The sequence below is a fragment of the Ciconia boyciana genome, chromosome 4 (genome assembly GCF_034638445.1).
Source record: "Ciconia boyciana chromosome 4, ASM3463844v1, whole genome shotgun sequence".
NCBI lineage: Eukaryota > Metazoa > Chordata > Aves > Ciconiiformes > Ciconiidae > Ciconia > Ciconia boyciana.
This window is the reverse complement of record NC_132937.1, coordinates 70,631,290-70,656,070: the sequence shown is the minus strand read 5'-3', so window position 1 is coordinate 70,656,070 and position 24,781 is coordinate 70,631,290. Positions and strand designations below refer to the sequence as shown.

At 46.1% G+C, this 24,781-nt stretch overlaps 1 protein-coding gene across 3 annotated transcripts in view; it reads right to left on the bottom strand.

Annotated features, from left to right (window-relative positions):
• Window positions 1-24,781, bottom strand: part of ABCA1 (ATP binding cassette subfamily A member 1) — a 97,446-nt gene that overhangs the window by 25,731 nt on the left and 46,934 nt on the right. For all 3 annotated transcript variants that reach the window (XM_072859896.1, XM_072859895.1, XM_072859897.1), the window contains 11 exons: window positions 20,641-20,832; window positions 13,269-13,355; window positions 8,471-8,711; window positions 7,769-7,908; window positions 6,954-7,070; window positions 3,846-4,034; window positions 2,773-2,978; window positions 2,504-2,680; window positions 1,682-1,904; window positions 1,142-1,363; window positions 313-517 (listed from right to left, as the gene is read on the bottom strand). In XM_072859896.1, coding sequence (XP_072715997.1) covers window positions 313-517; window positions 1,142-1,363; window positions 1,682-1,904; window positions 2,504-2,680; window positions 2,773-2,978; window positions 3,846-4,034; window positions 6,954-7,070; window positions 7,769-7,908; window positions 8,471-8,711; window positions 13,269-13,355; window positions 20,641-20,832 — 1,999 coding nt within the window. The remainder of the gene's footprint in view (window positions 1-312; window positions 518-1,141; window positions 1,364-1,681; window positions 1,905-2,503; window positions 2,681-2,772; window positions 2,979-3,845; window positions 4,035-6,953; window positions 7,071-7,768; window positions 7,909-8,470; window positions 8,712-13,268; window positions 13,356-20,640; window positions 20,833-24,781) is intronic.

Here is a 24,781-nt window from a genome sequence, read left to right as displayed (position 1 = left end):
GATACTCTCAACTCCTTCCCTGCAGCAGGGTCTGTGGACTTAGGAGTTCAGAGAAGGGAACAGCGGAAGTGCAGCAAAGCTTCTGGGACTAGCTCAGCCATTGCCACAATGGGGCACAGCTTCTGTGCTGGGCAACAGTCACTGCTATTAGCAACAACAGCTTTACTGTGATGCTGGTCTGTGGTTTTCCTCCATGACCTTTCTGCAGCTCTGCTCAAAAATGGGCCAAATTTGCACCTTGGCAAGTGAGTAGGGTGAAAGGATCCATTTAAAATTGTGAAGACATGATCCTCCCTCAGAAGGAGACCTCACCTGGGAAGACAGACTCAATGTACCAGGTCATGACCCCATACAGGAAGGTGTCGAACATCATCATGACAGCAGATGTGGTGATGCTAAAGCCATCTTCTTCCAACGGGCTCTCAAAGAAGTTGTCCCACTGAACACCAACTCCCTGCTCCTCAAACAGTGCAAAGTACTCACAACCAAAGCCAAAGGCTACTGGAGATAGCAGGCTCTGAAAACGGGAAGCATGAACATGCATTCAGTTTTTCACAGCTACTCTCCAGCTGGGCAGCTCAGCTCTAGCACAAGGCTAAGGGACATGGTCCAGAAACCTTACGGAAAAAAATCAAAGGTCCAAGGAGCATGACCGTTATCTGCAGAGAGGGAGTAGCAGACTCAGTCTTGGTTCCAACAAGCAAGCAAGTCCTGAAGTCCCTGCTGGACCACCACCCAGAATCGTTTGTTTCCCTATTTTCTTTCCCTTGCTCTTTGGGCTTTCATGTGACAGAAGAGATCACTAACAGCCACCCTCTCCAGACAGGTAAGAAGTGCTATGCAGAGGAAAGGCAGCTGGTTCCTTCAGCCTGCAAATCTGGTGGTACAGCATCACAGTGTACAGACATCAATGCAGCTTAGTCTGGCTGAATTACTTCTAGTACCAAAGCCAACAAAACCCTCCCAGCAGCTCCTAGCAGGTTCAGTCAACCTCTTCACCAAGCTCAGCCCTGATAGTCTCTTACACCGGAAAATTATCCTCCCATTGCCACCTCCCCACTTTGTTATCAGTGTCCAGATAGAGAGCCGCTGAGTGCCATACCGGTGGAGGCCCAGTACCCCGAGTTTCCTCAAGACTCACCGCAAAAATCTTAAGTGAGAAGCTGACATAGTCCTGCCAGGCAACACACAGCACATAAGGCAGGTACAGCGTGAAATAGACAATGCCCCCACAGGCAGCTGCCAGGTTGGCCCTGGAGAACACGGTGCTGATGAGGAAGCACTGGAGGATGGTCACAACACCAAAGATCGACAGGAAAACAAACACCACACTAGGGTCACTGTAGGGCAGCAGATTCCCCATCTGTCAAGAAAACAGGTGCATCAGACTTTGAAAGGACTCTCCAAGGTGGCTCTAGTACAAGCAGGTCTGCAGAGCTGCTGCTCAGGGGAAGCTGGGCTTGCTGCAATTTGCACAACAGCCTTCCCAGAAGTGGGGCAGTACCAGAGCACCTTTTCAAGAGCACTGAATCTGCTACAGCCCCTCAGCCCTGTTTTGTTCCAAAACCCTGTTCCCAAGAAGGTGCTGATCAACCCACACCCAGTAACTCCTCCCCAGTGTGACAGTGCAGACCACTGCTTAGCAGGCTTTCAAGGCTCTAGACCAAACCAGTCAACCCACCTTCAGGATCAGCACCAGCAGGCCTGCACTCATCAGGAGAGGAATAAGGCTGCTAATAAACCAGCTTAGCCAAAGGATGCCGTTGTCTAGTCCCATAATCCTCATTGTCTCCTTCAGCCGGGCTTCCTTCTCATACACAATGCCCTTAATTATCACAGCCACTGAGTAGATCCAGGCTAGAGTCATGAAGAGAGGCATGGAGCGGCTCATGACACGCAGAAATCTGAGAGAAGGAAGGAAGAGCCAGGAGAACAGAGTGAGAAACATCAATGCAACTTCAGGTACCACTCAAGGGCTAGCAGAGCATGGTGATGGCTGAGGCTTCACTGCACAAAGCAGCCCATATGCAGAGCACGACAAAGAATCAGTGTCTCACCATGAGGTGAGGCTGATGGGTCTAGAGCACATCAGCAGCCCACAGTAGGAGCTGGAGTTGCAACTGTCACTGAGTGGAAGACCGGGTGCAGAGACCTGCCTTTCCTGGGACTGCTCTCAGCTGTCCTCTTTCCACTCTCCCATGCCTAGGTCTCTGCTTTTTTCCCAGTGTTATTTTTGCTTGTATCAGGTTTGGGGCACATCTCAGGAATGCACTCTGTATGTGAAAGTCCTGTGCAGACAGTCCTTCTCCTGGGAAGGACTCTGCAAGTCATTATATATTCTAAATCCTACGTGCAGGTATCCTAATGCCAGGGATTAGGAACACTAAGGAGATTGCTCCCCCACAGACAGCAGGGACATAAACCGTGCCTGAGGAGCCACAAGAGCCCATGCCTCCCAAGCCACAATCCTCCTGTGAGCTTTTGAAGCAGCCTGTATACATACATGTCATCCACATAACACGGATAAGGCATCTGCTGCACATAAACTCCTGTCTTCTTCTCCGTGCCTGTCTGCACCCTGATGATGGCCTGTTCCACCACATCCTGCAGGTAGGCAAAGCCTCCCCAAACATAGCGCATGTCCTCAAAGGGATCAGCACGGGGACCAGGATCCCAGTACCTGCACAAAGGGAACAAGACCTTTCCATTAGAAATCCTCATCACCGCACCCCCCATAATAAATTGTTCATAAGGCAGCATGTCAGGGCTCACCCATCCTTGATCTTGTTGGTCCTTTCCACATTATCAATGTCCATGCGTATCTTGTATTTCACATGTTGAGGGAGCTCTATGCTGTTAGGAGCTATTTCAGTGAAGACTATGCCAGCCCAGAACCTCCTTTCATCCAGAAGCTCCAATGATTTGTTTATAAGCCGGACTTCTGTGGCCACAGGCTCCAGTTTGTCCAAGTTGACACACTAGACAGGGATAGATTTGGAAGCGCTTATGGGATAAGTTACCAAACCAGAAGGTACTTTGTTTACATTTGAGAGAGAAAAAATAAGAACTCTGCAACAGTAATGCCATGCCCAAGAAAAGGCTGCAGCACTGGACTATTTTGCAATGGCTCATGGTAGCCCAGAAAATTGCTAGAGATGTCACTTTTTCCTGCTTGATGGTCACCTGCAAGTCAAACATATATCACTGAGAAATACCCCAGCAAAGGTATTTTCTGGATAAGAGGTTAGGTAGCATTGTAATACTAGCTATAGGATCCCATCAATTTCCATAGTCAGTCTTATTTTCTCTGTTAGCAATAAACTAGGTCTGATTCAAATCCTCTAAAAAATCAGTGGAGAGACATGAAGGCTTTGGACCAGGCCCCTGACAGACCAAGGTCTGTTTCTGTTTGCACCCATCTGCCAAGATGACCGAGTAACAAGTAGAACAAATTTCATTATTCTCTCTATCTTCCTCAGCTTAAAGCAGCTGCTAGCTTCACTACAGTCCTCAGCTAAAACCCCAGATCAAAATATGAGCTGTTGCACTCCTGAAGCAAGCAGCGGCTCTCAGTCACCGAGTAACAACAGGGTGGGAAAGCATGTGCAATGGCCAAAGCGAAAGCTTCATGAACGAGGCCTACAGTTAGGTTCCTACATCTACATTTAGGCACCTGAATAAATGATATTTTCTAACATGCTGTGCGCTCAGCCCTACTAAAGCCTGGTTGTTTACAGAAAAGGGACTGAGGAACATCCATCTTCCTTTTCCAGCAACACCCCATATGAGTGGAGACCCAGCTGCTGCCCTCCCCCAGCTCCTTGCCCACACTAGCAGGATCTCACCTCCATGAAGCGGGAGATGGTCTGGATAGCCCGGTCTGTCTCATTGAAGGCGTCCACCCAGGTATATACTGAGCCATTTGCTGTCTCAAAGTCCTCCGGACGGTTTGACAGGAAACGGGCAACGTCCTCCACTGTCCAGTTGGAAGCCGGCAAGGACAGATCCCAGAGAGCTTTGCCTTTTAGCAGCGTCTGTGCATATTTAGTTTTCAAAGGAGAAACAGTTGTTGAGAATTAATGTTAGATCTCCTCTCTCATCAACGAGTACTACCAGGGAAAATGCCTTTTAAAAAGGTGCACGGAGACGGCCTCTGCCATACTGAAAAGATCAGCACGATGGGGTCCTTCCTCTTACCCTCCCATTGGAAAGGATGTGCGTCCCCGGGTATAGCTACACCATGGGGTGTGCTTTGCAGGCTGGGTGGCTGCCTCCATGTCCTGCCACTCGTTTCCCAAGGAGAGGGCAGCAGAGCGCCATGCACAGCTCTGCACCCGCACATGCAAACCAGGTCTTGCACCAGCAAAACAGGGAAGAGAGAGATGTGTGTGCAGGAGAAATGCATTCGAACAAACCTCTGCTCCCGGCTGGGATGGAGAGGGGCTGTGGCATGGCTGGTGGGTGAACTGCCACAGTGCTGAGCAGAAATATCAGCACCAGAGGCCAGGTGGCTTTTCTTACATATTTTGCTATTGCACCATCAGGGCTGGCTGAAGCAGCCCTGTACAGCCATAATGTCCTGCCTCTCTGTTCTCCTGTCTGGGATAGTGCTTTTTTCACCTGGTTTAACTGCTAGCTTTCTGAGGATGGGCTGTTGCCCCACTACATGTATGCACAATGCCCCACACAAACACAGTCTAAGTAGAAAGCACCTGGCATTGAAACAGAAACCAGTCCTCTGGGAACACAATGTAAGGGCAAGCAGGAGGGGAGCATTAATTGTAAAGGACACAGTTGAACTGAAGTAGGGGAAAGAAAAAAGCCCTGCACAGGAGAGAAAACTGTAAAAATCCTAACCAATAAAACCAGGAAATTGATATTCTGCTAGAACAAAGAATGAAGCGGAGAGGTGAGGAGCTTCCCCATGCTGCTGTTACCAGCAAACCAGAAAGTAATGGGTCACACAGTTACAAAAACAGCATCGCAAACTGTGAAAACAGAACAGGCCGAGCTGGCAAAGGAGAACATACGAAAGGGAAATCCGAGCAAACAGGGATCGGCTGCACTCTCTTCACAGTGGGTCTCCCAAGGTTGGCTCGCACCACCCTCCCCAGCAGGAAGGGCACCATGCTTGCAGGGAAGGGGCTCAGCCTCATCACATTCAGCAGCAACATTAAAGCTCCTTAACTCCAGGGGCACATGTTGTCCCTCCTTGAAGTTAGCAGCCACATTAGCATCAAGCTGGAAGTGCCAGAAATGGGCAAGCAAAACACTTTACCCTCCAGCAGGAAGCAATATACCAACAATATTGCACAACCCAGAAAGTTGGGAGGTGATGACCAGTCACCCAGCAGCATTGCAGCCTCAGTAGCTAACTAACAGGAAAGGACTGACCTCCCCCTTGAAGGCAGACACAAACAGGCAACTCTATGTTTCAGCCTATTCATGTTCAAGTGATCCATGCTGCACCTCTAAACTGAATGTGACACTGCCCAGGAGCTGCCCAGGCATTGACAGTGAAGTACTCCTGCTTGTGTGAACTGAACAAATGAGCTATTACGCCAATACAGAGGAGGAGACCAGACTGCTGCAAAGATCAAGAATTAACTACAGAGCCAGCAGGGTTAACAAGAAGCATAAAATACAAAACCAGAAAAGCCTGAGGCTCATTTAAAAAAAAAAAAGCATCATTAACTTTTCAAGGACGCTACTGCAAACCAATATCCAAACCTTGACTTTGTCTGCACTCTCTGCAGCAAACAGTTCCATCTACAGTTGGTGGCTCCGATTCTCACCCCCCTGATGCCAACATCTACAGAATTAATTTTCATAAAGCCAACAGAGGCACAGGAGTGATGAAAATGATGTCTCTGACCCTCTAGTACGTCATGTTGATGGGGAAGTGCAACAGGGCAGGCCAGAGACTATTCAGCACAGCATTACATTGGGGTAAACAAGGAATGAACTTCAAGGCTTAAAAGACCCAGGGAAGTCTCTGTATAACAGCTGCACCATGACACCCAACCAGCTGCCTTGCAGAGACAGCAGGAAAAGCTACTCTACAACTGTTTCTCTGTTGCACAATCCCAGTTTTACATCACTGTGCTTCCAAAGACATCAGCACAGGGGTGCAAAGATCCATCCCTCCGAGTTGCACTTGAGTGAAGCAACAGTGAACTAAGCCACTTAAGCAGATAATGCCCCAGTAACACAGGTCTAACACCTGCCACAATACTCCAGGGAGCCAACAGGCTAGCACAAAGCATGCCAAATCCAAACAAGACTCCTAGACCCTTTTTCATGGTCTAGTATGCATAGCATGTTATGAAGCGATCGGCCTAGGGTGATGTTTGCTCTTCTCCCATGAACACCCAAGCACTAAATTAAGTGTACCACGCAACTCCAAATCAAGTTTTTACAAGATTTGTGCCAGATTACTGCCAGGCATCTAGGTTCAGCTTTAGTGTGATAACCATTCCATTCCTACTGTACCCAAGGGGGCATGAGGCCACCTGGCACCTTCTAGGATCTGATCTACGTATATGACCGCTTGCTTTCCTGCTATCGTGAGAGCACTGCTGTGGAGAAGTGCACAGCACAGGGAGCTGAACACGTCACCAACCCCACAGGTCCCCAGTTTACAAAAATATTGCAAGCCAGATATTCATACTGCGTTAGGGCAACACTGTGGAAGAAACAGCCCACTTCCCCACAGAGGTAGATTAGAAATGGGTGTTAAACACACACTGCTCCTGTTTGCAGCAGATTGTTACATGAAGGAAGGAATGCTAAGCATAATGCAATATTGGTACAGTCACAACGTGTTTCAAGAAGGGGTCCCATCCATGCTATTTATCTGCCCAGCTCAGCACTGAAGCACCATCTAAAATATGTATTTCATCACTTATTGCAGAAGATGACAGTGGTGGTTCTGGCAAGGACAGCATACTGACCCGAATGAGATCCATTTCCTGACTGCTTTCCATAAACGTCCAAATCTTCGGGCTTATCTCCTCCCACATCCCCCCAAGGTCACGAAACACACCCAGTTCCTGGAACGTCCTGTTCACCTGTTAGCAAAGAGGAGAGGAAGGTTCTTTCCAAAAGCTGGCAGAGATCCACTACAGGCTGAGAGGGTGCATTGACCTGTCAGTGAAGTACTGAGTGTTGCTTATATTCAAACAGCAGCTCAGCTTCTGCAAGTACCAGACTAGGGAAAATCAAGTGCACTTGGAAGGAAAACAACAACAGGGAGTGTGAATGCCTGTGGCTGAGCATTGCCTTTCAAGGCTTGGTGGAGAATGACTCTGCCTTGGAGATGAAGGGCACACAGAGGCAGCCCCTCCCCATGTGCTAGAAGAGTCTTGCTGAGGGAGCTTGGGGAATTAGAGAGCACATTAAGTAAACCACAATTGGAAATTATTAAGGATCCACTGACCAGCCTGCAGTGGAGGAGAGGAAGGACACCTGAAGGCTTATCAAGGTCTTCCCCACTCCCATATCCCACATCAGAGATGCAAAGCCTGTGCATAATCAAAAGGCACCACCAGGAAAGCTTCCAGCCAAGTCTAGAAAAAGAGTTCAGCCTGGCCTTTTCTCCTTGAGCCTTCAACAGCAGGTGCATGGGAGGTGAGAGACTAGGGAGGCTGTGCTTTGCAGGCAACCCTTTCTAGGCTTGTGTTTGGGCCCAGTTTAACACAGAGCAGCTAAGCTGCACAGCCAGAGGACGTACCTCATTCTACATATCAGAGGACAGAGCTAAAGTTACCTCAGCCATGACCTTCCTTATGGCTGGTGTGTCTGGAGTGTACAAGATCTTCCCAATCAGCAAGGGTTTCAAAGCCCTCCAGATAATCCTGGAAAGCGGGCTAGATTCCAGGTTCTTCATCAGCTCATTGCAGTATGGTGCTGAGGAAGAGAGGACAAGGGTGAGTGGCTGAAGAAGGCATATGCCCCACTTGTGTGGGCTTTAAGGACAGCTGAAAGCACAGCATTTGTCAGACAACAAAAACCCTCCCCTACTGCAAAGGTCCACAAAAAGCCCCTTTCAGTCCAAGCCTCCATGGTCTGCCCAGCAAACATGGAGCAACCAGGTAGCCTCCAGCATTAACAGCCACACTTCTAGTTCTGCACCACTCCCACAACCCCACTGCATGGCAAGAGCAAAATTTGTCCAGAAAAGGCCAGATTTCCAAAGGCTGCACATGACTGCGCTCCCCCTCCCCTGAAGGAGGTCCACTATATACAGCCTTCTGTGGACTCTACACAAGGCACTTGGGAATCCCTTTCACGTTGATAACCTCATTGGCCTTAGGGGCACGTGCAGGAGGCAGCACGTGCAGGAGGCAGCACGCGCATGCCTTTCTGAAACTGCGGAAGGTATGCTGTCCCTCTGTGGAAGTTTGGAAAACACTAGCGATGACAACCATGAAGCAGATGGGACCTTAGGCCATGCCAGGGTTACACTTACTTGTGGAGTTATCATAGAAGTTAGTTACATCGTCTTCAGTGCTGTTGCCTCCGAACAGTGCTTTGTAATTGTTATCCTCATACCAGTTGAGGGATTTAATTTTGAGCCCTCCACCTTCAGGATGGCCACACACAATGCGTGACACAGCCTGGTAGATCTGCGTAGAGGAGTTTGAGGCATTCACGTTGGTCAGGAACATCACCTCTTGCCTCATGTCGCTCCAGCTCTTCATGCTCAGCAACTGGAGGGGGAGATGGGAGAAGAGAGTGGAAGCAGGGATAGGAACAGGATTAGTGAAAGGAGAAGATCTTGCCACTCTCCTTCAAATCACACATCTGTTTTTGAACAGATGAGAATCCCCTTCAATGCAACATCAACAGTAAAAACCAGAGAAAGTGCATTTCCCCCCTGCCCCTCCCTCTACAGTGGGAGAACGTAGAGGGAAGTCTCTTCTGTGCATGCACAAGGAACATATCCTTGCCAAGCTCTTTACTCTTAAGGTTTCTCCTCCTAAGTTTTCTCCTCCAGTCCTGTGGGTGGTTCCTGCCCTCTCATGTGGAAGCCACTTCTCCTCCCGGTTGCACAACAGCTCACATTCCAGTGGAGCTCCCTCACACCAGGTGAGATGAGGTGGAGTGCACCGAGTCAGAAGAGGGAGTAAGGAACAACACAAAGTGAGTGCAGCTCACAGGACACAGGCTGGATGAGCTGCAGGCCCCAGCTGGCACAATCCCACCAAGGTCAGCAAGCCCCCACTGATTTAACACCAGGCAGCCAGTTTGACCTCCTAGATCAGTATCACTTGTCCCTGCCTCAGCATCTCCCTGCCCCATTGTCAACAGCATTCCCAGAAAACCCTTGAAAACAAGCCCAGCTGCAGCCTGGAGCCTGATCACAGCATGAGCTGTACACACAGCCAACCACAGCAAGGAGCCTTCTCCTGCCCAGCCAGCCTGACACCAGGCTTGAGCTGACAACACACAACTGGCCAGGATGACCAGTACCTCCAGACTCATTTGTCTGGCATAAGCATCTACCTGCAATATGTCATGAACAAAAGCACCAGGCATTCAGCCGGAGACACTCACTGCATTAATGTCGTCATACTCAGAGGCATGGCCAAGCTCGCCACAATGGAAAAAGCAATGCACCTCCATGAGCACTAGTTTCACGCTATACTCGAGCATTGCTCTCAGACTCCCTGTCTGGAGATATAAGAACATCAGCAGAGGTGTATCCATACGGACCAGAAGTCTCTATCTCAGTAACCTCTGTGATGGTGACAATAAGTGGACATTAGGAAATAATAAGGCAAGGGCACGAATGTAGGATACTTCCCCCAAGTAACCTTCCAGCTTCCACTTATTTTCAGCTCAAGGAACTTCTATTTCCTAACCCTCAATGAATTTCTTCCATGGTAAACTCCTAGAGTTTTGAACATTCGCAAGTATTTAACATCCAACACATCACTGGAAAGAACCTCTGCTCCCCTCTCCTTAACTTACCTAAGCTCCATTTGGTGCCATGTTTTTTGCACTGGAAGAGACAGTGTACATTCAATCCCTATCTCTTTTTTCTGGGCCACTCAACTCTATACACCTCTGTCATATCCCCAATTCATCTCTTTTCCAAGCTGACAAGTCCCAGCCTACTCCCTTGTTCCCTGTGTGAAAGTCATTCCACTTGTAAATGTCCTAACTGCCCTTCTCTGAACTTTTTCCAGTTCTGCCACCTCTTTTTGGAGGGGAAGGGCCTAGATCTGTATTGCATATTGAACAGGAGAGCAATACACAGTTTTATATAGTGTCACGGTAACATCTTACAGCTGGTTCTCTATCCCTTTTAAAATCTTTTCTCGCATTTGATCTGATTTCTTGACTGCTACTGAAATATCAGGTGACATTAACTTGGACAGTCTTGCTCTGCTGCCCAGAACAGCAACATGCACTAATAAGGGCAAGCAGGGCTGCTGAGACACCTATTTGCAACTGCTCATCAGCTGCATCTCGGAAAATTTTAGATGCTGTGGCCCAACTGCCCTGTTTTGAGAGACAATAAGAGAAGTCAGTCAAAGACTATCTGCCAGTTTTGCTCACTATGTATTGGTTTTGCAACCTTTGTTTAAATAAAATGCAGACAATCAAAGTCTAGGACAGCTGGCAAAGCCAGCCAGCAACAATGCAGAAAGCAATGGTGTGCTGGAACAATTCAATCCAAATTCACCCAAGGAAAGTATACCCAGAGTCTCTGGCCTTACACTGGGAGGCAAGCCTGACCCTCTGTGTTCATCTGTAGCACTGTGCATGCTTTAGATGTGCCAACATCTGGACAAAAATTCTTGATGCTAAACAACAGCCACTATGTGTCACATACACAAGGAGCCGCTATTTTTAGCTGCCTGAAAACACATGACACATTGGTATAATGGAAGACAGCTGTGAGAACAGCTAAAGCCTGGGCATCCAGCACATGTGTCCAGAGTGACTGCTTCAGGTGTACTTTCATTTCCTCACTACTGCCTTGGTCTGCACCCTGGTGCCACTCAATCTGGCTCCACAGGTTCAGGGTGACTGACAGGACACTAGCATCATGGGACATGAATAAAAAGTCATACAACAGCTTTTGTTGGTTACATATGCTCATGTGGGTTTCTGCATTTGATGATTCCCCACCCAGAAGGCCAAGGCTGCATTGCAGGTGTGACAGTTTTAGTGTACAATTCAAAAGGACCCCTTGGGGAGTTTTCAGTATCTTAGGTAAAACAGCTGATTTTTCCTCAGCAAAAAGTCAACTGCTTAGCTAAAGTACCATAAACTCCCTAATATGAGCAAAGGCACACAAACAGGAAGCGCAGCTAATTCCCATGGACATATGAGGTGTTAACCATCTTGCAGAGGGAGTGCATTAGGAAACACATTTTTACATATAATTTTAAAACAGTTTGAGCGAGGAGCTTTGTTTCATCTTTGGCCCCAGCAACTTCACAACTGACATGCAGTGCTGCTCTGTTCACACCACTGGAAGGAAGCATCTCATGTGTGAAGGGTTACTGAGCTATTTCTTCCCCCAGACATCAGACCTGGCTCTCTAAGTGTTTCTCAATAGTTGCCCTTGCTCTTGGTGTTTGATCTGCCCTCGTAGGTTGATTTAAAGAGCCCAGGGACACAGATCCAATCAATCCCCACACTCAGACAAATATTTTGTTCAGACCACTCTCTGATTAAAATTCCTTACTAGAAAGGCTCCTAGACATGGCACAAACAATAGTTCTCTCCACCCCCTCAAGCTGCTGCCCTTCGAAACAAGGGAGCAAGTCCCTCCTTTTCACACAGAAATCAGCCTGCCAGACAATAAGAAGTAACTTTCGGTCAAGCCATCTGGAGCAGCTCACGCTGTACGCAGAGGAAAAAGCTGCCTTTGTTTGCACAGCAATAGGGCAGAATAAGAAGTAGTCCTACCCAAACCAGCTGCCAAGCAAAAGGCACATTACCCTGGGACATTTTCGGCCACATCAGCAAACTGAATATCACATGGTTTCAATTATTTTTATCCCAGTCAAGAAAAAAGGCAAGCTTAAGTGACATAACGGGAAACAGCTGTAATCAAACTCTGAAGGGCAGCCTCCCTGCTAGCAGCAAGAGCTCCGCCGCGGTCTTAACCGAAGCTGATCCTGGAATCATCTTAATTTCACTGTAAATGGGACCCGGCGGCAGGCTGCGGGACCTGGGGCGGGATGCGTGCCAGAACCGTTGGCTGGCACGGCGCTGGCTCCCGGCAGCCGCTCCTCCGTGGGAGTGGAGCGCACGCTAACCTGAAGTGACCCGCTCGTGCGCGTGCTCTCCGAGGTTACTGCCGTTCACGGCTCTCAGCTCTCCTGCTCTGAGGCAAAGGCGGACGACTAGCGAAGGGAGGAGGCGGAGGCAGCGTTGCTTAGTTTAGATGATTGCGATTTCTGCTTCAGGGAGAGAATGTTTCTGCCTAGTAGCAGCACTTCAAAGCCAGAGCCAGCCAAAAGACAGCTAAGACGTTCCTGGCTCAAACCCCCACCCCCCCAGTTTGGGACTTCTGGCTCATGCTAGGCATGCAGGGCTTTTTTCTTAATCCATGGTTTCACCTGCAAAACCAAATACTTGCAGTCTCTGTAATGTCACTTTGCCTCTGCAAATCACTATGTTTTGCCAGAGCCTCTCTCAGCCAGTGTTGCTATGCTGTTGCCCTGAGCGTCCCATAAAGACTGTAAAACAATCTCTGCCCCAAAAAGCTAGTTAGGCAAAGAGCAAACGGTAGCCTATAGCTACTAATTTAGATTAGAACAGCCACAACACCTCTTCCACACGCCATACCCTCACCACACCCAGAGACCGGTAGATACAACCAAGTAACAACACTGACATGGTTGGCAAATGAGTGAAAAAACTAGAAAGGAGGCGAACCTCCACATGCAGTTTGCAAGGCACTGCTAGGCAGATGTATTGCAAGCCCAACAGCTGTGCCACTGCTGAGAAGGCAAACCCCACAGAAAACATCTTAATTCCTGCTCCTCCCACGAGGACCCAATCTTTAGCCATACATCTGATAAACTCCTATGGTGTTCATAACTTGAAGTGCCAAGGGGTTGCAAAGTGCGTGCTGCCTCTACTGACAGAGGGAGAACAGCTGTAGGACAGGGGGAAGTTTCAAAACAAGCCAGGGATTTGACTTTGAGTTGCACCAAGGAGCCTCATGCTTCTTGTACTCGATTGCAGGCTAAGGCAGCAACCACGGTGATGTGTTCTCCTGACACGAATGCACTCCTTACCTCCTTAACAAGCTTCCCAAGGCTCGCTCTCAAAGCTTCCACAGTTTCTGACAGATCACGCAAGGAGGAATTGAAAGACATTCGTCTCTGCAGGAAGAGAGAAAAGGAAACTAGAAGTCACTGCAAGGCACAAAGAAATTTAACTCTTGTAAACATTCTTGTAGAGAAGAGTAGTAAGGACTGTTTACATGGCAAAATGGTTGATGGCGAAGACAGAGCTGGCTTTCTGTGCAGCCTTGTGCTTAAAATACCCTGGGCTTCAGCGCCCCACAATGCAACGCGGACACCTCTTTCCTTCCTCACAGGGTAACTATGCAGATGCCAGAACCAGAACCATCCCAATAAAATCCTAGATGCATGCATGTACACTTACAGTGCAAAGGATGGCTTGCACTCCAGGTCACAAAACAAGCACAGCTTACAGGACCGCATGTGGACAGACCTGAAATCCTGCAAGCCACTGCTAAGAAGGGGATGCAAAGTCTACACATGGGAGGAAAAGACCAGTTGGTAGACACATGAGCTTTCAATGGGACTCCACGGATGCTGGCTCAGACAGAGAACTCCTGCTGCATTCTACATAATCTTCATCACTCAAGTCCTCCCATCAAGCCTTGACATTTTTTATCTAAGCCAAGGGTATATTTTAAAACAACCAGCTTCCATGAAACAGCTAGCACTCACCATCATCACAAAAGACAGACAGGTCTCCAGAAGCACAGCTTTCAGGAAACTATTTGCTCTAGGCAGGGAGTCACACTGAAGACAACTCCTTGTTTCCAGTTGCTTTACGTGTAAGTGGTGGGCCTGGGTTTTCGTTTGTGGGGTTCTTTTTCCCTTGTGTTCATATATCTGGACTATCTTGCACAGGAAACATTTGGACACAATCCTTCTTTCAAGGGAATGAAGATTAAAATGATTTCCTAAGATTTCATGTTAGCAGCCACACATTGCAGCATTTGAAAGCATGCTAAAGTTACAGCATTGTGACACACAGAGGAACAGCCAAGGCCCTTGATTTTAGTACACATCTTTTGGGCTGAGGTTTTTCATTTTCACATCTTTCCTAACAGAATTTCTGGAAGCAAAGTCTGGAGGCTTTCACATGTTCTAGTTGGTTTGCTGGGGGCTGATAAGACCTGGTCAGTGCCAGATGGTGTAAGTGGGCACTGTTCCACTGATCTGCCAGTGCATTTAAGACCCAACTAACTTTTCTGAGTGCACAGTTAGTGCCTGCTCCAAAGCTAGTTGTGAACTTTGGGGGGGGGGGGGGGGGGGGGTGTCTCTAACCTCTATGGATTTCTACCAAACACAGTCCTTAAGGTTCAGATAATTCAAAACACATCATTAGGGCTAAAAGAAAAGCGATTCAAACTCCCCACAGGCTAAGACCTTCAAGACATATTTAAAGAAATATAGCCAGGAAGTATCAAAACTACATAGCCGCACTACCACTTCAGCAACAAGAAAGCCCCAGGTTCATGCGTAACAGTAGATGTGCTTGTTCAGCTCCGTATACCTCATCAAGCTCTACGCAGATTTGTATTGTTCACTGTATTGAGAGGTGATTCAGGGACAGGGTGGATGAGGAAGAGTTTTCTGATCATACTAATTGGTTCAGAACAGTGAAAACTCAAAAGCCAATTGCAAAGGATTAGTGAAAGGCCTCATGTGACACACTTATAAAGTGCCAGGCAAAATTCAGTGCTGCAAAGTAAAATACATAGGGAGAAGACAGTTCTAACTTAAGATACCCTTTGATAGCTCTGAACTAGCTACTACCACTCTGAAAGGGAGATCTTAGAATTACAGTGATAAGACAGATCAACATCAATATAAATCCACAGTGCAATCCTGGTTCTCAAGTACTATGTGCAATTTTGCATCCTCCACCTCTGAAGGAACTCAAGTACAGAAAAAGGCCACAAGTATGATTCAAGACAAGAATGGATTCTGAAGGAAGAACAGTAGACCACAGTTCTTCCAATGGGACCTGTAATGACAAATAGAGGTTATGACAGAGGTCTGTAGAATTACAAGTAGCATGGAGAATGGGAACCGGATAGTTGCTCACTGCACCTCAGACAGGACTAGAGGGCTTCCAGTGAAAAGATCAGTTTAAAACAAACCAAAGGAGCTACTTCACACACAACTTAGTCAAAATGGAGAAATACTGCAGATACAATACAATGTTGAAGGTACTGAAAGTGGGTTTGAGAAAGGCTTAGAATTCATTAAAGAAAAAAAGCTTACCAAGTGCTATTACACTCCAAGATCCCAGCAGTAGTTGAGAAAGTCTGAGTTGCAAGCTACTGAACAACAGGACATTACATTGAGGAAATGTTACTATATACTTGCCCCATGCTTGCATTGTTTCACAGGCCTCCATTATGGGCCACTGCTGGACTGGCACTCCGGGGACATTGAGCTGAACATAACTTTGGTCTGACCCAGTATGCAAGTCTTAGGTGATTCAAGGAGCTTGCAAACCTTACCCTAAAATGTGAAGAGAACCCAAGAACCCACCTATCCTTTCACACCCCACCATGCTGACCTTTCTTCCTTAACAAATTCAGAGCACTCCAAGTTCATTTCTCACCAGAATTTGCAATGATGCCGTTGGTATGGAGGGAATTTTGCTTTCTTTACCACCACCCTTTGCACCCTAACGCCCACTCAGGGAGCCTCTCACAAGTCGTACCTCCAGAGACTGACAAAAATCAGTCACAAGTGGCCAGTCTTCTTTGTACAGATGAGCATGTCATGAATTTCCCTGGAAAATAACTCTTTGCAGTGGCTCATTAAGTAAAGTAGTTACACTCATAAGAGCCCTCTAGATTCAAGGTAGCTCCAGTAAGATCGGTCCCACTGTGAGAGCGTCTTTAGTAGGTGTCTGCACTACATCTTGGGGGATGGGAGGGTGGCAATGACTCATTTTCCAGTGAAATGCAGCAAAAACATCACCCATCCTTTCTAGGCACACTGTGGAAAGACAAAGTTCTAGCAGGTTTTGAACAGAACTGCCCTGTACAATTACTGTGTTAATGGCTGGCAAGTCATGCCTTCATCTAGATTTGTCTTTTGGGGCAGCCAACATCATCATACTCTTGAGGTACGGATTGAACTGAGTGGACTCTGTGTGCTTATATGTGCATGCTACAAGACTTGAAATAGACGCAAATACTTGAGATGACTAGAGTTGACTGCACAGTTAAGACATGCCTTGAATAAGTCCACCTGTCAGCTCCTGCTAGAAGGGATGGACAACTCTGTTTCTTTAACATGCAGGAGAATGCATGTGTTTGAAGTGTTGGGAGGTCGTAACAAAATTCAGCCACTGTCTGCATCATACAGCTAACTGTTTCTGCTTAACGAGACCACTCTGCCATGTTTGCTTTGAAATAGTTACTACAATTTTATACTGATCTTAGCAGAAACTTTACACTGAACTTTGCAGAAAAGTCACGTGCTCTAAGCTTCTGCTTTTGTTTCCTGGGAGTGGAAGTCCGAAAGTACAGCTGCTTAAAAGCATGATATCATTGTGCTTGACTGAAAACACTCTCAAAAGAGCAAGGAAAGCCAAAAGTTCAGTTGCAGCATGTATTTACATTAAGAGACCTTTTCTAAAGCCATTTTTCAACTGGAATGCATTTATTATTCAATGCTGAGTTCATGCTAACCATATAACAAAATACCACCCTTATTACGAAGGGAGAAAAAACAATTGGATTTTCATGTGCTCACCCACACTCCTTCAAGAACCATTATAGTACACAAGTCACAACATATTTATGGCTTATTACAGACCCATACCATTGGAAGTGAGTTTGGTAAAGCCCTTCTTAGGCAGCGCTGCAGAGATGAAATCCCACAGGATCAATTTTGATTGTCATTTAACCTTCTCCCCTTATCATTTTCAAAACTGTGGAGACTTGCAGAGGGAAAGCTGTCCCACAGACAGGTATTTTTATGATATAAGACAGTCCCCACCCATCACACCACCAGTCCAGTGGGACACCTCTGACTTACTGCCATTGCTCTTGCTAACCAGGGCTGCCTGTAACCTTTCCCAAACTGTGTAGTTCTTCCATAGGATAACTGCTGGCCTAGCACACGGAGAAAGATTAAAAGTACATTTGTGTGCATGCAATTAGAGGTACTGTTTTGCTGTTGTTCTCAAGCCAGCTTCTCCTGCCTCACAGTCTGACTACACCCAGTGCAAGGCAAACCTCGAGAAGATATGTCCACAAGAGGCTTGTACAAGATGTCCTATGCCCCGCAGTACTTATTGTTGGCCAAAAGGCTTCAGAGAATGGATGAAGATTGACATGGGTCCTGGAAAAGGGAATTTGTCTTTTTGAAACACTTGTTGCTTCTACTGGAGTGAATACTCAGTCAAGAAGTAAAGCTGACCTTCTGTCTTGATGCCCTGTGATCACTCCCAGATATTCTGCTGGGTTTTGATCTAAACAGCCCACCCCAAATAGGCTCTTACTTAAAGAATAAGGAGACACAATTTAACCTCCCTACCATGCCTCTGTGTTCTCATCCTACAGAGCAGGCTAAATTGAAGTCATACAAATGATCAGTGGCAGAGCTAGAATTCCTGGTGGAAAATTTTAATTGGAAGTCCTTCTTGTCTTAACCATACTATTATTGCACTTTGGGCAATGCTCAAGCTGTTCTGAACAGAACTGATGAGCAGGTATGTAAAGAAAAGTGTTTCATTTTTGCATTTCTTCTAAGAAGATAAGATCATCTATCTTAACAGTGCTGCAACATTTACAGCTCATGCATTTCACCATGCACGCACTTTAATTTCCTTTTTAAAACTGTGCTCTGTCCATAATTTGCTAATAAGTAGTTTTGCTGTGAGTTACCTAGAACACTTACTGTTTTCCTCAGGCTGCAAATGTGCACACATACTTTAAGCCAGCAGAAGCAGGTGTTGATGTCAGGGTCCCAGCCCCCCCCCCCCCCCCCCCCAGCCCCTGACCATTGGGTTCTCAATCTTGCACCCTCCCCTTCATGTTTCAGCACAAATGTTTTTGTAAGCACACAATCAGGTCAGTCACTTTTAATCCAGATCAATTCTGTGATGTAATTTACTGCATCATCTTGCAGAGCGAACAACAAACAGGAATGCACAGGGGCAGGAGCAAGCAGGTGGATTAAGATAGTTCAAGAAACTATAGCCACTCTACTGCCCAGATACCTGAGTGGCAAAAACTCCCATTTTACTATTCAAGACCTTGGTGTTTAATTTACACAGTTCTTGCACACAGCTGCAAGACCTTTTCAACCCAATTGTATTGACCTAATCATATTAAGATGCTGCCTCTCCATAAGTCACACAACACTGCAACCAGTGGAGCCCCAGGTCACATGAGTCAAAAACCTGCCTCCGAATTGCTGTTGTACCTGCACTTGATTTGGCCCTTACTTTTACTTACTGAAATGCCATGCTGTGAAGTACATCAAGGGGACTAAGCAAAAAAAAAAGAAAATAAATCTCTGGGCAAATTGTTGGCATCGGTTTTCAGGCTCTGTAGTAGATACGGTGCATGCTAGCGTCAGTGTGCATGTCCAAGATTTGATCCACAGTGCCTTTAATGATAAGCTATGTCAAAAGCCTCCTTTGTTCATGAACAGAAAGTTCCCTCTTTGTTCAAAGATGTTACTGCAAGGCAAGGCACTTTTTAGCCTTTAAAGACACTAAGTTTCAAACGTGTTGGTCATGATCCTAGAGTTAATTTATTCATTTTGCCTGGCCACACTGAAACCAGTTGGTTTTTATTTCACTCACTGATGCATTACAGCAGCTTAACTAGAGGGTAGCCTGTGACATTTTTCTGAGGAAAACTGTGGACATTTACAAGACAGTGTACAATACACAGCAGGTTTAAAACTGGACTCGAGCTTCTGGACTCGAGCTTTTTTTCCTCTGAAGCCAAGACCATGCGCCAGCTTCTCAGAATTCCCCCAAAACTGCACATAATGTCTTAATGTACTTTGCTGTTGCCAAGTGGCACAAAGTGGCTTATGACTACTTTCTTTCACCAACAAGCAATATAAATGTAACAACACAGATACACTCAGTACCTGCTTCTGTCAGCTAAGTTGTAGAGACTTCCATAAAGGAGAAAAGCAAGACTGAGTCTCCAGAGGGCTGAGAAGACCAATACTGAGTTGTACTACACCTGGCTATTGTCATCTCCTTCAGTCCCCAAAATTCTAGCATCTCTGAATTATTTAAAGTAAATGCATACATATACATCTAACTGAACACAAGAAACTGCTTATAGCCATTCCTTTTCAGAGAGTTCATCTCTGTTATGGGGACAATTTTAGTGCTGTTACCTCATCTCTTAACGCTTACGATTATCTTGCTCTTCCAGCAGGAAAGAAAAAATATAGATAGAGGACACGTGGAAAAAGAAGATGAGCTGTGGAGAGAAGTAACTGACCACTATGTACTGCGCACAAGAGTAATATGATTCCAGTACTTGATAATGACCCTCTTTGACTAGGGACAAAGCCAAGCAAGTGCTACATGACTTTCGGTCCCGAAAGGCTCATCAAATCTGGAAACTCACACAGCCAAAGTGTTTTTCTTCCACAGCAGACAATAGTGTGTTTGTTTTAGTGGGTAACAGAGTGGGTTCTGTGGTCCCTCCTTCTCTCTACTGATACTTCCAGCACTAGCTTCCTCAAACTTTTGTATTTTACCAGATATTGCAGACCTATAACAAAGCATCACTGGAGTTTTCCTAGATAAACAGCTAAGTCTGCTCCAGCCTCCACCACCTAAATAATGTATTTTCCTGAAGTTCATTGAATTCTTGCTCCAAAATCCATTCAGCTTGTCAATCTTGGAAACAGGGCTTTAAAGCTTGACTCTTCTTTGTATGAATTAAACCTGCTCAAAGGTTGTGGCTTGCCACTGGCTAGAAACTTCTGCACTCAGTGGCCCCATGGTAAGGGCAGAAGGTGATGGTTTTAGCACTCAGCACAGGCCAGTCTAACATCTGGGCTCATTCCACCCAAGACACAACACCTGACCAAAACACAGGGACAACCAAGAGCCTGTTTACTACTTTTATGCTACACAGCATAAATATTTTCCTCGACAAACTGAACTGTGGACCACACACATTTATGCTCCGCAAGTACCACACTGCAACACGAAGGGTAAGAATGACAGGAAGAAGCAACGTCGTTCATGCTCCAGTGATAAAGACCACCTTTCTTTTTTCTTACTGCCAATGAACAGTTCATTCCGGAAATGCAGGAATGAATTCCTAGACTGAAAGCCCTAGAAAATGTCACTGTGTCAATGATAGCGTCTCACAGGTGGGACTAGTGGACTCACCTGAAGGGGCTTCAAAGGATTCAGGTTAGCACGGAAGGCTTGTTCAGCTGCATGGAGTTTTTCCTTTGGCAAGGTGCAAATGAAGGCTTCAGCGTCCATGGCCACAGTCTGATTTTGGATTGTAAGAAAGTCAGACAGTGTTGAGCTATTGCAGAGATCTCGCAGTCGCATTCGGTAACCAGATACAATGACCTGGAAAAGTGGGGAAAGCATGTAAGTCTCCCTTTGTGTAAGATTCATAGCACAAAACTGGTTATCACCTAGACAAAACCAACCATTCATAGCATTTCCAGATAGAGGTAAGAGAGCATTTTGCTCTTCAAGTTGCACAGCCCTGACCCATGCGCAACTCAACTGCAAGAAAAACTTGTTTCCCTGCTGAGTACTTGGGGAGAAGTCCTGGAGGGGGCAGGTCTCTCTCCACTTCTCCAGACACATGTACGGAGCAGCAGTGATCCTGTCCTCCACAGCAGCCATTTCCTCCAACCAAGGGTACACGCATTGCCCAATCTTCTGGGAACTGAGCCACAGAGACAAAACAAGGCTTGTGACCAGACACAAGTCTGGCAAATGTATGTGAAGGGCAAGAGACCTATGTCCCAAACTCCTTAGATATATCTGCCAGACATTTTCTGTGCTGTTCTGGATCAGGATCGCCTTCTCCCTTAGCTCTGAAGTATCTCCTTAATAACCGCTGAGAGAAACATTTTGCAGTGTTTTGGGGCAGACAATGTATCAGTGAAAAAATTATCTTACCAGCTGCAACAAACAAGAGATAAGATCCTAGGGTCTTCTTTCACAGGCATATTTTACTAAAGGTGATGGTTTGCTTGTCAATAATGTTTCCTAATCCACAAGCAACTACCTTATTCATGAAAGAAATGCATAAAATCCCTCTGAATTACCACCAGTCCCTTCCAGACCTGATGGCCTAGTTTCTTTTAATAAGGTCAGTTACAGGATTTAGGTTTGCTGAACAACAAACAGGTCACATCAAACAGGTGCACACTTCATAAAAGTGATAAACACAAGGAAAATCCAAAGTCTTCCATTGAAAATAATTTTTCGTTTGCCTTGGGGCTAGACAGAGGGAATAATTTTATTGTAAATGCACAGTGAACAACAGCTTTACACTTCATTTCTTCTTTCTGCTCTTTTGTAACAACCAGCGTGCATTGACCAACTTCCAGCAACAACTAAAGAGGATTGATCTACATCCCAGAAGAGTTAACAGTTCCTGAATCACACTGGTAAGTCTGAAAATTCTTGTCTTTCAAAACCAAAAGGGCATCCACAATCTGGTGGGAAAAAGCGCACTATGTTCAGAAAACAAGCAGATGGAACTGATAGGAGAGGGAAGAGATTTATAATGCAACACTTGTGCAAACCTTTAACTTTAGTCTGCATCCATATGCCAAAAATAGGATGTTTCCATGCTGCACACTCAGCTGAATAAATGGGATAGCTCTTGCATCAAAAAGGCTGACTTCTGAAAAAGTTTGGGTGTTTTTTTTGCCAGCAGAGATACTACCACCATTGTAGCCATGCTGAAAAGGGGATATTCCTGTGGCACTAGAATGACACTCAGGAGACCTGGGATCAGCCTAAAGCAGCTTCCCTGGGTGGACATACAGCAAGCCAGTGTTTCCCAGTGCCTTGGTGCTCACTCAAAAAAAGTGAAGGTGAACAATCCTTCCACCGTTCCCTGTGTCTGTTCACCTTTTTCACTTGGATTTTAAGCTCTTTTGCAGCAAAGCTGCTCTTCCCAAACACAGCGATGTCCACGGCACGTGACCCTAGAACAAAGGCCCTGCCTACCCTCCCAAACTAAAACATCCAGTCACACCAAGGCAATTCTCTGCAACCATTTCAAGTCACCTGAAGCCATGGTGTCTTCAACAAGCAAATATATTCTAAATGACAGGTTAAGTCCCCTAAGGATTCTCAGAATGCCAGGCTCATGTCTGAAAGCAGTCTCAGGTCACTGTTTTATGCTCACAGGTCACATCGTTCTCTCCTAGGACTGTCCCTGCTGTATGAAATGGGGAGATTTGTTCCAGACAGTGTACACCCTGGCCATTACTATTTACTCCTCACTGCCATTCGATGTGGCACACTGCAGCCCTGGCCCAGGACCTCACTGTGCCCCTGAAGCTTTTCGCAGGGATAGGACCTGCTCCTGCCATCCAAGACACATTGCAGCTGTCTGGCCACACCTGGACAACAGCAGCATACTAGACTTGATTAGACAGCTGCCTGCCCACTGCTGATCCAAGCTCCTTCCAAACCTCACACCCTTCTGAGCACACCTGCCACTGTCAGAGAAACACAAGGTTGAACCACTCTGCCCTAGCAAGCAACATGCCCATCAAGACAAGGCTTTGGCCCTTTTTATGTATTTGCACTGTATTCAGTATGCTGGATACACAACTCTGCTTGGCATGTTGGAGTACTGTCACTACAGTAACACCAGTGAACAACAGTCCCATCTCCTTGGTGATTTCAGTTCCTTACTTGCTTGCAAATCGTAACTTCTGGGCTTGTTGAACAAGCACAGGACACTAACAGACTGCAGGAGAAGGCTGTATTTGCTGTGAGATGTTTGCAGACTCTGAATAGGCCCTTCTATATGACATTGTGAATGAAGCTGTGACCCCCTCATACAGTCAGAGACCAAAGAACTATTGCCTATTAATACTGCAGTCACTGTGCAGCTCAGTAGTGAGGTCAGATCTCCACCCCAGATCTCCAGCAAAATCAAAGGGGTCCATTTTGTGAGTCAGATAAAGTCATACTGCAGGAAGAGAGCGCTCTGCCTCTCAATTATTATATGTATTAGAAAAGTGCTCAAAGAAAGATTTGGTGGGCCACTGCCCTCCTCTACAGCTTACTGCCCTGTTGCTTAGGTTAGCTCTTCCTGCCATCCCAGAGCACAAACCACTGGTAAGACTAAATAACATCACTCCCAGTGTCCTGGCAGAATCAGCACAAGAATTCCACAAACAAGAACAAAGCTTAAAGCATTCAAGCAAGAACTAGCTGACTGATTAGCCCTTCACCACCCTTCAGATACGTTATGTAGATAAAAGCTAAGCTGTTCTTCCACTGGCTTTGCCGTATAACACCGATATGGCAGTCACATGACATAAGGTCAAGAGCTTTGCCTTTTTGAAAATCTTTCTGCCTTTCCATCAGCTTAGGGAGAACGACTATGTTGTTGTGGCTGAAGCCTTCTGGTTATCCTTGCAGAACCATCCATAGCACGATTCTGTTTTAATCTAGCATGAATTTCAGGCAAAGTAGTTTCAAGTAAAACAAAACTTGCAGCCTAAAATGGTTAAGAATTTTTTTTTCCACTTCACTTTTAGTGGAACATATCGTTAACTTGTAGGATTAATTATCAAACTGCACTAAAACAGATGGCTTCGTAGAATTCACTGATGAATGAGACAATGTGTACGAAGGGGGACAGCATCTGTAACTACATGAAAACAAAGTCTGAAAGGACCATTAATCAACTCCACTTCAAAGAAAAAAATCTGATCTGGAGTTGGGAAGCAGAATGGATTTCCTCCTCCTTTTGCACTGCCTTAAGAGAACCACAGGTCTTCCTTTGAAGTCTGAAGCAACCAGTTCTGACTTCTGCATTAGAAAGGATGCTGGTAGACTAATTCATCCAGCCTAGCAAAAAACATGTTCTGAGCTTGACAATGGCAGACAGCCATCCCAAGACAGGGGCTCCAGCCCACTGTCACCACTGCCTGTGTTTATGAAGCTCCAATCATGGGAGCACTCAGGAGTTTCATGTGAGATCAGGACTCTCTTGTACTACTCAATGTACAAGTTTACTGTCTGTCTTGAAAAGCTGGCCACAGACCGAAAAGCATGCCTCCTGCTGCTGCACAGGAGTCTAAGGCAGAGAAACCCTGCTCCAATCCATGCTGAGTGACCAAACAACCATCCCATTTTTATTTCTAATCGAAGTAAAACAGTTTGAACAGCACTAGCAACCTAATTAATGTTTTACTTGGGTTAAAAAAAAAAAACAGGAAAGAAGAATTTCAATTTAGCCTGAAGGGTACTAGGCTATTTTCTTAAGCAGATCAAAACATTTGCATGTGGGTTTCAGAGTGCTTTTACA